Source organism: Aotus nancymaae, unplaced genomic scaffold (genome assembly GCF_030222135.1).
Source record: "Aotus nancymaae isolate 86718 unplaced genomic scaffold, 86718_ANA_hifiasm-v0.15.2.pri h1tg000108l, whole genome shotgun sequence".
NCBI classification, from domain to species: domain Eukaryota; kingdom Metazoa; phylum Chordata; class Mammalia; order Primates; family Aotidae; genus Aotus; species Aotus nancymaae.
In genome coordinates, this window is record NW_026988523.1 from 1496242 (window position 1) to 1509126 (window position 12885).

General features: G+C 33.7%; 1 protein-coding gene across 11 annotated transcripts in view; it reads left to right on the forward strand.

Moving 5' to 3' along the window:
• The window catches only part of DCAF6 (DDB1 and CUL4 associated factor 6), a 138564-nt gene that overhangs the window by 116739 nt on the left and 8940 nt on the right, over positions 1 to 12885 (forward strand). For all 11 annotated transcript variants that reach the window (XM_064370718.1, XM_064370721.1, XM_064370720.1 and 8 more), the window contains 3 exons: positions 9930 to 10068; positions 11885 to 12041; positions 12665 to 12753. In XM_064370718.1, coding sequence (XP_064226788.1) covers positions 9930 to 10068; positions 11885 to 12041; positions 12665 to 12753 — 385 coding nt within the window. The remainder of the gene's footprint in view (positions 1 to 9929; positions 10069 to 11884; positions 12042 to 12664; positions 12754 to 12885) is intronic.

Here is a 12885-nt window from a genome sequence, read left to right on the forward strand (position 1 = left end):
GCCCGGCTAAGTTTTGTATTTTTAGTAGAGACAGGATTGATCGCCATGTTGGCCAGGCTGGTCTTGAACTACTGAGATCAAGTGATCTTTTCACCTTAGCTTCCAAAGTGCTGGGATTATAGGCGTGAGCCACTGCACCTGGCCTAGTTATCACTTTCTAATTAATTATATGACAATAAAATGGAATTTGTTTCAGAGTTTTTTGATATTCTGATTTATACTTTTTATCCTAAGTACACAAAGCTGGTTTCTGCTTTTACAATGAAAATTGCAACTATAAAGTGCCATGATGCTTTGAGTTTTAGAAAAGCTAAAACACTAAAGTGGAGATTATCTTGAACTGATAAACAATGGTAAAGCAGAAAATTTAACAGTTACCCCCCTATAGAGTGAATGAGGTAAGACTCATTCTTCTCTACCTCATTTATTTCTTAGGTAGAGATTATCTGGTAGAAATTTCTAATTATAAGGCAATATTGTCCTGCCACTGAACACGTTTTTCTGCTTCTCCTTTTAGCAATTGGAGATGTTCAAAAAATGTAAACTTCTGCTTAAGATAGACAAAATTAGAAAAATAAAATTATCACAGATGTTTATATGTATTGCCTTATGACTAGTCTTCATTAGGGACTGTCTTACAATGTTTGGGGAATGTGTTTTACTATAAGATGTTAGATTCTGAATGATAGGTACCGTATTTCTTTGAATAATAAAATGTTAGTCATCTCTGATTCTTCATTCTACTTTTATTACCTCATTACCTCTTACCTGATCTATTGAGGGAGTTTTCCAACTCCCTCTACTCCTGCTTTCAGTGGTTCTGCATTGTTTATGATATAAAGAAAACAACCCAGCTTCTTTGCCTGGTATATAGGGCACTTCATATTATAGCTACTGCCAAAAATTGGTCATGCTGTCTACATTGCCATACTTGGAGTGTCACTGAATACATTATACTGCCTTATCCAGCATATCTTTATATACTCTGAACCCTCTAACAGAAAAGACCTCCCATCACTATCACCATTATTTGGGTCACCTCATCTTTCAACATCTTAAGCTACTTTTTCTGGCCCATATATTCCCTAATCAAAAATATGGGCCCTTATATACACCTACTGTACCACCTATGATAGTTCATTGTATATTTGTACGTTTTCATATGTAAGAATGTAAGCACCTTGAAGACCAGTGTAATACATACATGCATACAGAAATAAAAGTTGGCAGAGACACCTTTTTGTCAAAAACTCTAACTAACTAAGGTTTTATTCATATCTCCCTGCTTGATCTGGGTTTTTGCTTTCTTTCTATACTTCCTAAAACTTGAATGAGAAGCCAATGAGTTATTGTTTCAGGGGTCCCACAGCCTCCCCACATATTTGATGGCTTGCTATAAAGACTCAGAAGAATCAAAGACACGTTAATCATGGCTGTGGTTTATTATGGTAAAGAATAAAGATCAGACAGAGTGGAAGAATCCAGGCACAATGTTCCAAAATTCTCCCTTTCAGAATGTGCACCTCCCTTCCCAATAAAATATAGTAATACTTGTCTAGTTTTTCTGCCCTGGGGAAGCCTGCTTATAACTCAGAATGCAGGATGTTTACTGGGGGCTGGTCATATAGACACCTCTGCCTGTCTGCCTAATCACAGTCATCTGAATTCCAGACCCAGAAGGAAAGTACGTGTTCACCACCAATCACGTTATTTTTACAGTCTAAGCCAGCTGGCCCCTCAGGGTTGTGTCCCAGGCAGGCAGAGCAAGGTAGGGAACATGCCAAAAGTCAAGTTCCCAGATACCAGCCAAGGCCAGTCTTACAAGCAGACCCTTCTAAAGATAGCAGCATCAGACCTGCTGTTCCTTACCTTTGTTTACTAATACATCGTAAGGCAAAGATCAAATTTCTTCCTCCCCATAAAAGAGCAGAAACAGCAAGATACTCTCTAGCAACACATCTCTCTCTCTTATTTCAGATACTTGTAAAGATATCTATTGAAATGGCAGAAATTCTAACATACAGACCTTTTTGGTTGATAAAGCTAGATAAAGCTAACGTGTTAATAATGTCTTAGTTCCTTGCCTGTTGCTTATGATAGAATACTTCTGGGTAATTAATAAATAAAAGCAGTGTATTTTTTACAGTTACGGAGGCCGGGAAATCCAAGGTTGCAAGGCCACAGCTGGTAAGAGCCTTCTTGCCGGCAAGGGCTCTGCAGAGTCCCATGGTGGTGCAGGAAATCACACGGTGAGGAGGCTAAGCTCAGGCCTCTCTTCCTCTTCTTATAAAACCACCAGTCCCCACTGCCATGATAACCCATACAAGTGGTTTAATAATTCTTGAGAGCAGAGCCCTCATGATCCAGTCATCTTTTAAAGACCCCACCTTTCAGTACTGCCACACTGGGGATTAAGTTTCACCATGAGTTTTAGAGGGGACATGCAAGCCATAGCACATAGCTTTTACTATGAAACAAATGTGTGTTTTAAAGAACTTAAAACGTTTATTTTTCTAGCATTTATAGGATTCAATTGGACTGCAAACATTTTAACATTTATAATTTAAATGTAAATTTTAGCTTCACCCTGTCTGAATAATCACAGATTCTGTATAAGAAGGTTCAAATTAATGAGATTTTCTTTTCTAAGAACTACTAAGCCAATATAAGAAAAATGTATACATAGTAAAAAATTAACTTGGTATACTGAAGATACTCAGTAGTATTCAGAATTATAATGAGCATTTCCAATGAGCTATAAATAAATGGAATTTAATTTATTCTTTTAATACCTTTTTTCTTTCTTATTTGTGCCTGGGGACTGCTGCTTTAACACATACCCCTAGCAACTTTGATTCTTATAGTAAAGTTTTATAGCTACTATGAAAGAAGAGACATAGAAATGTAATAATTGTTGCAGAAATTCTTCTATGGAAGGAGATGGTGGTGAGGATATCCGCTTTCCATGTTTGTAAGAACGTAGATCTTCAATCTTTGAATTGAAAAAAATCAAGCTCAAGTTTTTTTTTTTTATAATAAATTCACACTATTTATTTTTGAATGGAATAATTTAATTACAGAATTAAGATGAAAGTTACTTTTGTCCAAAGTGTTCTGATACTCTAAAATGTGGTCACAAAATTTGGGAAATACTACGTTGTGTATACCTCATTTTGGGATTCAGAATAACCTGTAGCATAAAAAAGCCTCTGAGAGTACTTGCAGCAAAGAAACCTCTATAAGCTTTATTTAGTACATCATTTTCCACACTTACTTTATCATAAGCCTATTTTGTGGAACACCTACAAAAACGCCCAGTTTGAGAAACACTCTACTTCCAGATTATTCTAACTACATTCTAGACAAGTACTGAATTAGAAACCTGGACTAGGGGAATGTTTTATTTCCCTGTCATGTTTCACTGTGTGTTTCACACAGTAAAGAATTTCTTTCTACAAATTTATTCAAAATTTGCCTGCTATAATTCTAGTCATGTTCTTGTATTCTATCCGCAGTACAGTATCCTTTGTATAATAACCTCGTTTGGTAACTGAATTACTTAAGTCATTTCATTCCCCGTCTATCCTCTCCTAATCTTTGATTATGCTCTTTTTTCCACCCTAAAAAGTCTTTGTCTACTTATAAGGTATTTTAATAATACCTATAATATCAGTTAATTTGTGCCATTCTACCTACGTGTAATGGTGTTTTATGAAAGGCTTTACAGTGTTGAAAATGATAGACAAAGCAATTCATATTTTTTAGTGTTATTTAATGAATTTCTGCTTATATTTTAGCCTAGTTTTTTTTTTACTAAATGTGACTAGTACTATTTAAAGGGGTTTATAGACTGTTTCTGGTTCATATAACTTCCTACTTTAACCTTGGAGTTATCTCATGAAATTTTGCTGACCATTTAGAAACAGGTTTTCTGGAATATGCAATGGTAAAATAAAATATAAAATCAGGAATCTAGGTTTTATTTTCTTAGGTTAGTTGTACATCCTTCAGATTTACTGTGTCTTTTTCTCCATTAAATGTTTCTTCCAAATAGAGTAATAACTGATACTTTGAGCCGTTTTATTGTTGCTTTGAAATTCCTGGATAATCAATTTTTTACCTATTATTTTGTTACTTTAATAAACCTATTATGTACTAGATACCCTTATGGGTACTGGTGATAATGAAAACACGCCTACCCTCCTTGAGCTCTCAGTTCAGTGGGAGACACAGATACATATACATAGCTCCAGGACAGTAATTCCATTGACAGAGCCTGGCAGGGCTTTGAGTGTGTTAAGGACCCCTAATCTAATCTGAGGAAGGGGAGAATTGTATTTTTATAATTCTTGGTTTGTGACTCACTATCATTGTTAGTTCATACTTGGCTCCTTTTCCTTCCTTCCTTCCTTCCTTCCATTCTTCCTTTTCTTTCTTTTCTTTCTTTCCTCATGAGCCCACCAACCAACCCAAGAACTAAAACACTCGCTGTTTAACTTAAATCTACCTGTTCTCCCTATTCTGTCCATCTGCCTACCACACCAGTGGTAACCAGTGGCCTAAGGTTATGCTTATCATACCTTGCTTTAAAAAAACAAAAGATAAACACATAAACGTCAAAACACATTTTTTACCCACTTTTGAACTTTACATAAAAATGATGTCATACTGTATACAAGACTGGGACTCTTTTTCTCAAATATTATCTTAGTATGATTCATCCATGTTATATGTAGCTCTTGTCCAGGCATTTTCACTGCTATCTAATAATCCATGTTTGACTATACAGTTTATTCACTTTCCCGTTAATGGACATTCAGGTTGTTTCTAGTTTTTGGTATTATTAACATTGCTGCTTTGAGCATTCTGAAATATTTCTCCTGATACAAAGTTATTCTTGGGTGTATACCCAGGAATGGACCATTTACAAAATAATTTAAAATTGTTTTCTAAAGTGAGAGTGTAAATTAAATATATTTAACAGTATTTTTTTAAATCATGTTTATCCACACCACTGATTTTTGTTGTCACATATCTTAATTTTTCTAATTGATTTGATAACAATAATATCTCATGGTCTAGATGCTCATTGCCCAATTTACAAATAACATTAAGCATCTCATCGTTTTCAGCTTGATCTGGTTTTCTTTTTTCTTTTTTTTTTGAGATAGAGTTTTGTGCTGTTGCCAAGGCTGGAATGCGGTGGCGTGATCTCAGCTCACTGCAACCTCTGCCTCCTGGGTTCAAGCGATTCTCCTGCCTCAACCTCCTGACTAGCTGAGATTACAGGCACCTGCCACCACACTTGGCTAATTTCTGTATTTTTAGTAGTGATGGAGTTTTACAACATTAGCTAGGCTGTTCTCGAACTCCTGACCTCAGGTGATCCACCTGCCTTGGCCTCCCAAAGTGCTGGGGGTTACAAGCGTGAACCACTGTGCCCGGCCCTGATCTTATTTTCAACTAGGTTGTTTTAATTGAGTTGTTTTTCTTTTCCATATTGATTTATAAGAATTGTTAATGCATTTTTAATGCTAATCCACTATTATGTATTAGTGTACACATGTGTTTTCCATTGTATGATTTTTTTTGTCTTTAGGCTGTTTTTTAATGAACCATTTTTAATTTTCATGTAGTTAAATTTTATCAATCTTTTATGCTTATCACTTTCCTTTATTTACAAAATCCTGGAATTTTATAATTTACCTATATTTCCTTTTGAAGTTTTACTTTTGACATTTACAGTACTAATTTATTTGGAACCAATTTTTGTTTATAACGTATATGTGTAACTTTCCCCTGCCCCATTTAAATAGCCAGTTTTTTTCCCCCTGTTCATTTATGAAATGTTGAATTTTTCTAGTGATCTGCTGTCATACCTATGTCATGTTACAAAGATTTATATAACACAGATCTGTCTCTAGGTTATTTTGTTTCATCAGACAGTTTATCTCTGTCAGTACCACAGTTTTGTAATTATCATAGCTTTATATAAATTGTAATATCTGCTAAGGCAAGACCCTTCCTTATTTTTTTTCAGAAGGATTTTGGCTGTTCTTTGTCCTTTGGTTGATTTTATAATCAACTTTTAAGTTCTACAAAGAAGTCATCAGAATATGCTTATAGTTGTAATAAATCTATAAAATAAATTTGGGTGAAAATTGATTATCTTTACAGTACAAAGTTATGTCTACATTTATTTAGGCCTTTTTTTCTTTTTTCCTTGAGACAAGGTCTTGCTCTATCACCCAGGCTAGAGTACCTGGGATCACGGCTCAATTTAGTTTCAACCTCCTGGACTCTGGCAATCCTCCCACCTCAGCTTCCCAAGTAGCTGGGACCACAGACATGTGCCAACACCCCTGGCTTATATTTTATTTTTTTTGTAGAGATGGGGTCTCACTATGTTGCCCAGCCTGGTTTCAAACTCCTGAGCTCAAGGGACCTTCTGTCTTAGCCTCCCAAACTGCTGGGATTATATGTGTGAGCTGCTGTGCTCAGCCTAGGCCTTTACAAAATGTCTTTCAGTAACATTTTATAATTTTCTGTGAACAGATTTTATGCATATTTTTTATGACTTAAAGACACTTTTTGTTGCTGTTATAAATGCATTTCTTTTAAAATTTATGCTAATTGTCCCCTGCTATTTAGAAATGCAGTTAACTTGTATATGATTATATATCCAGCCACATTCCTTTTCTATTATTTGCATGAATTGGCCCATAGAGTTTTTTGAGTTTCGGTTTTTGTTATTGTTTTAAGAGATGGGTCCTTGTTTTGTCACCTAGGCTGGAATACATGGCATGATCTTAGCTCACTGCATCCTGGAACTGCTGGGCTCAAGCCATCCTCCCACCTCAGCCTCCCAAATAGCAGGGACTGCAGGTGTGCACCACCATGCCCATGGGATCTTACTCTGTTGCCCAGGCTGCCCTCCTCCTTCAGACCCCCGAGTAGCTGGGATTACTGGGATGAGCCACCCTGCCTGGCCTAGAGCATACTTTTTAAATGAACATTTATGCTTTGATATAGTTCTCATTATTCATAATTATTACCACCTCATTTACTAATACAGCATTAATTTTGTCCATATATCTTGTTTTAAATGATTTGAAGCTGAGCACAGCGACTCATGCCTGTAACCCCAGCACTTTGGGAATTTTAGGTGGATGGATCACTTGAGGTCAGGCGTAGAAAACCATCCTGGCCAACATGGTGAAATCCTATCTCTACTAAAAATACACAAATTAGCCAGGCATGGTGGTGCAGGCCTGTAGTTCCAGCTACTTGGGAGGCTGAGGCAGGAGAATTGCTTGAACCTGGGAGGCAGAAATTGCAGTGAGCTGAGATCCCACCATTGCACTCCAGCCTAGGTGATTTAAAAAAAAAAAAAAAAAGCTGCCATCTAAATTTTTGTCGCATAATTTTTCTTCCCATTTATAGCTCTTATGTCCTTTGGCTTAGGAACACAATTATTCCCTCTGCTACCTATAACTCTACTTTCTTAGCAAGAGTTTTTTCTTTATTGATTTCTTGCTAATCACATATTTTTAACTGATTCATTGTTCCTTTTTCTTCCACTTCAGGAAAATTAGAAAGATCCAAGCATATGTCTTTTAAGTATGTCTCTTTCAAGAACATTTGACCTCTCTACCCTTCCCATTCTCACCTCCCAATCAGAAAGAGATAAACTAAGCATGTCAGCTTTTCTGGGAGTTTCTAACTGTATCTAACTTTAAAATGTATGTGGAGATTCCTTTTTCTTTGATAGCATAGAAAAAAAGTTTTTAAAATGCTTTTTAAGTAAGTCTATATAACTTAAGGTATACCATTTTATGAAAAAGTAAATATCTTTTTATTATGAAAGTAATTGTTACATAATTATTTTAAAAATTGTTAGTCACAATTTAGTGTCCATCTTTCCAAACCCTTTCTATGCATATATAATTTTATTATGTGAATTATTCTTTAGCCTGTATTTTAGATTTAGCAATATAATGTTGATATCTTTCATGTGATTGTTTATGGATCATTCATATCCTTTCTAATGGTTGCATAAGTATTTCATTATATGAATGTGCCATAATTTATTTAGCCTATTCTTTTATATGAATATTTAGATTATTTCCAATCTTTCTCTATTACAGTTGTGCAGTGAAAAAAAAATTATATATTTACATATTTAAGTTTTTTTTACAGTATACATTTTTAAAAGTTAAATTGCTGAGTCACATCTTACATTATTTAATTTCTCTTCAAAAATATATTTTATTGGAACTTTACACTATGGGTAGGAGTGTAAATTTATACAGCCACTTTGGAAAACTACAAATAGATCTTCACTTTGGGAGTATCTATTAAAGCAGAACATTATGCACATACTGAGCTCCAGCAGCTCCTCTTCTAGGTATATATCCAATATAAATATGTACATAGTTCACCAAAAGACATACGCAGATGTGAAGAGTAGCCTAATATTAGTAATCAAAAGTGTTAATAACCCAATGTCCACCAACAGTAGAATAAATATATATATTAATATATTTATACCAAGTAATAATGAATGCACTACAGCTAAAAGGATGAATGAACTACAGCTAAGTACAACATGGATGACTCTTACAAACATAATTTTGACTTCAAGAAGCTAGACATTAAAAAAGTGTAATGTATTATTCCACTTAATTAAAGTTCACAAGCAGGCAAAATTAATCCATGATATCAGAAGTCAGAATAATGATTTCCTTTAAAGGAATAGTAATGATGGAAATGATGGGCACTTAGGAGACCTCAGGAAATCTGGTTATACTGTTCTCAGTACTGGTGCTGATTATATGGACCTGTTTCATTTGCAAAAATTCATTGAGCTTTTTACCTTATGATTTTCAGCTTTCCTGTATATGTGTTATATTTCAGTAAAAAGTTTACAGTATCTTTTTTATGTGTAAAAATCACTTTCAAACTCCTGTCAGTAATACCTGTTTTCCTGAACTCTTACCACTCTGATATACATAAAAATCTTTTCAATCTAATAAGCATAAAAAGAGATCAGTTTTTGTTTTTTTTCCTATTATTAGTGGGACCGAACATCTTTTTAAATATTTAAGTGTCATGAGATCCATTTTTCTTAGTGATTTGTAAACTTTTTAAAGATTATGGACGTTTAGTCTATTATATATCAAAATATAATATTTTAAATGAATTCAAACTGACAAAATTATTCAGTAATATCATGTGTTAGGAGAAGTTTCTTCTAATACTTAAATCAGTTTTTAAGAGTCATTTGTTATTCAGTCCCAGTTCTGTCACCAAATCATTTCTTAGGAGAGTAAAATCTGCTTCATTAGTTCCAAATCCTTAATATGGAGTCCATAAAGAAGATGCCATTTGAAGGTCTTTGTTTCATTGCTTATGTATTAATACTTATTCTTTTTACTTAAAGTAGTCTGTTTTCGGAACATGTTTAAACAATATTTTAATTAAAATCTCAAACTAGAAGTCTATTCACTGCTATTTTGTGTTACCCTTTGTTTCTTTTCATTTCTCTTTATGCATTTTCTTAACGTGGAGAGAGGAGGAAGAATGTTGGATAAAATTTGTTATATTTGTAGTAAAATTGCACATGAATTTTGTCTGTATTATGTTTTTATAAAATAGCCCTTTAAAAACCAGTGTGCCGCATGCGATTTCCTTTACTTTTCAACTAGTACCAAATTTCTAAGTGATCTCTTAACTAAAATACTTTGTTGTAGTAACTCAACTAGTCTGATGTCTCACTGTTGTGTCTGCCTTTCTATGCTTTTGGTTGGGGGTGCCTTATTGAGATAATGTGTTTATGTATTTCCTAGACTTACTATATTTTAATAAGTTTCTTATTATTCTTCGTAAATGTTTTTATTTATTTTTATTTTTTAATATGTAATTCATAGACGCTCTGCTGTTGCCCGTATTCAGGAGTTCTTCAGGCGGAGAAAGGAAAGGAAAGAAATGGAAGAATTGGATACTTTGAACATTAGAAGGCCATTAGTAAAAATGGTTTATAAAGGCCATCGCAACTCCAGGACAATGGTACCAAATATTCTTGGCATTCTTTGGTGAAATTGCAGTTTCATGCTATAAATCTTTTTCCATAATAATTTATCTTCACATATTGCCAGTGGGATTTCAGTATTACACTGTTGAATCTTCAGTTATCTCTTTATCCAACATGGTTCCTTTAGTCCTATAATATATTGTGAAAGACCATTATTTTTTACAAGAAGACTCTACTAAAAAAAATATAGATTAAAAACATTTCTAGTAATCATTGCTTTTTTTTTTTTGCTCTCTCACATTTGCTATCCACCTGAAAGGTTTCTGGGAGACTTTTTTTTTTTTTTTTTTTTAGCTTGTATTAGCATCCTTTGTTAGTTTTGGAGAGAAGGATTTGGATTTATAAGTTGATTGCAAAATATAGTCAGGTCACTGTCTACCCATTTTAAAGATTGACAAGTTAAAATTTGTTTTAGTGACTTACCAGATGAAATAAGAATAGAGAAGAAAGATCTCTAAGATCTTTTGTGGTTTTTAAAACTACAGGTTTCTACATCCCATGTAATATTAATTACTTAATAATAAAATTTTTTGAGATGACTAATATAACTGTTACTCTGATCCCTTCATATCTAGAAACTAGTGTCATTCTCCTCATATTCATTGCATCATCAGAGAGTTATTTACAGAATCAGTTTTCATCCATATATACTGCCATATTACCTTTGCTGATGAATTTGTATCTTGCTTTCTTTAGGATGTAGGTAAAAAAAAATTAACTTTGGGGTGGAGAAGTAATTAGCTGTTTCTATAACTATCATTACTAGTAACGATTTACTCAGTTTTAAAAGATTACTCATTATTAATAGAAGCAACCAATTTCTATTGCTTTCATTTTATTGCCTAAAAGTTAGTATTAAGATAATTAAACAATGAGAAGAGAGAAGATAAGTAAATGTAGCAGTAGCTCAGATAATAAAATTGCCTCCCCTCTTTTGTGACAGTACCAAAAATGGCAAAGTAGCAGCTGCAGATAAAATTATTTAAATCCTTGTTTGAAATACAAAGATTTTTGATGTTTCACTCGTGCATTCATTTAAAAGTGTCATTATAACTGTTCCAATATATCATATGCCTTTGATTCTGCTTCATAAAGGTAAATATGTTTCTATCTTTCTCAGTTATGTTAACTTGTAACAGCCAATGAAAAAATTGGTGCTTTCTATTCTTTTGCTCTAAAGCAAAATACAAAAGACAGTGATTTCCTTTTCTGTGAATTATTTCACTGTCTTATAAAGCTAAATTGGCACAATTTTTGGACAGTTCAACAACATATATATAAATTATCATTGTACTGTCCAAAACCCAAAAATCCTATTCATGCATTTAGCAGTTAATAATTAAGCACTTATTGTATTCCAATTACTGTTTCAGGTGCTGTAAATATAATACTGAACAAAGCAAAGTCCCTATTCTTACAGGGGATTTTCCATTACTTACTGCCATCTTACCCTTGCTGATGAATTTCTATCATAATTTAAACAAGCTAGAAGGCAGACTTTTGTCAATTTTTTTTTTTTATAGTGAAGGGATCTTGCTTTGTTGCCCAGGCTAGTCTCAAACTCCTGAGCCCAGGCAGTCCTCCTGAGCCTTGGCCTACTATAGTGCTAGGATTACAAGTGTCAGCCACTGCGCCCAGCCATCAATTTTAATTTTACTATTTTCTAATCCAGTTTTTTAACAATGTAAGAATAAAACAACAAAACCATGAAAAATAAAAAATAGTGAGCATAGCATAAATCTTTGTTTTAATAACTTGATTTGAATTTTTAAATAATTTTTTAACCCTTAGATAAAAGAAGCCAATTTCTGGGGTGCTAACTTTGTAATGAGTGGTTCTGACTGTGGCCACATTTTCATCTGGGATCGGCACACTGCTGAACATTTGATGCTTCTGGAAGCTGATAATCATGTGGTAAACTGCCTGCAGCCACATCCGTTTGACCCAAGTAAGATATCTTTTCTAGGATAAGAGCTAGAAATCATTTGTATGACTCATCAGTCATACAAAATTGTTTTGTTTTAGTTGTTAATAAGAATAACTCAAATCATCTGACTAGGCACCACTAGTCAATTATAGCTGTACTTGAGCTTCAGACACACCTATAATTTGCTTTGTGCACAAAGTAAAAGAAAATAAGTTAAAAAGTTTATTCTCCCAATATTTCTTCTCAGTTTTACGAGGTTTAGGGTGACTGAACTTTTTACTGTTTATCCAAATTGAACATCCAGTCACTTTTAGTCTTCACATATCTGAATTAATTTATCAGAACAAAAGAGCATTGCTCTTGTCTTCTGTTTGAAATTGCCCACATATCTCATAAGAGAACAATGAATAAGTGACTTCAGCAATGAATTTGAGTGACTTCAACATGGTCTTAAAATTATGTTCTAGGATGACTTTTAGGAAGTTGTCAAAATACTATTTTCAATTAACAGTTAAATGTATAGCATACAATTGCCGTTCAAGTTCAGTCTTTGCTATATATATGCATATATGCATAACATAACCATGTCTTGAATTAATGGCATGTTTCTAGGCTGCATATTAATATGTAAATTTTATTTCTAGTTTTAGCCTCATCTGGCATAGATTATGACATAAAGATCTGGTCACCATTAGAAGAGTCAAGGATTTTTAACCGAAAACTTGCTGATGAAGTAAGATTTTTATTATACCTACTATAGACCATATTTCAATTTGTTCCTAAAATGCTTCCCTAAGAAAAATTAAAATAGTTTATTATGAGTTGCTAACATGAAACAAGTTAATGCAGTTAAGGAGGTCAAATT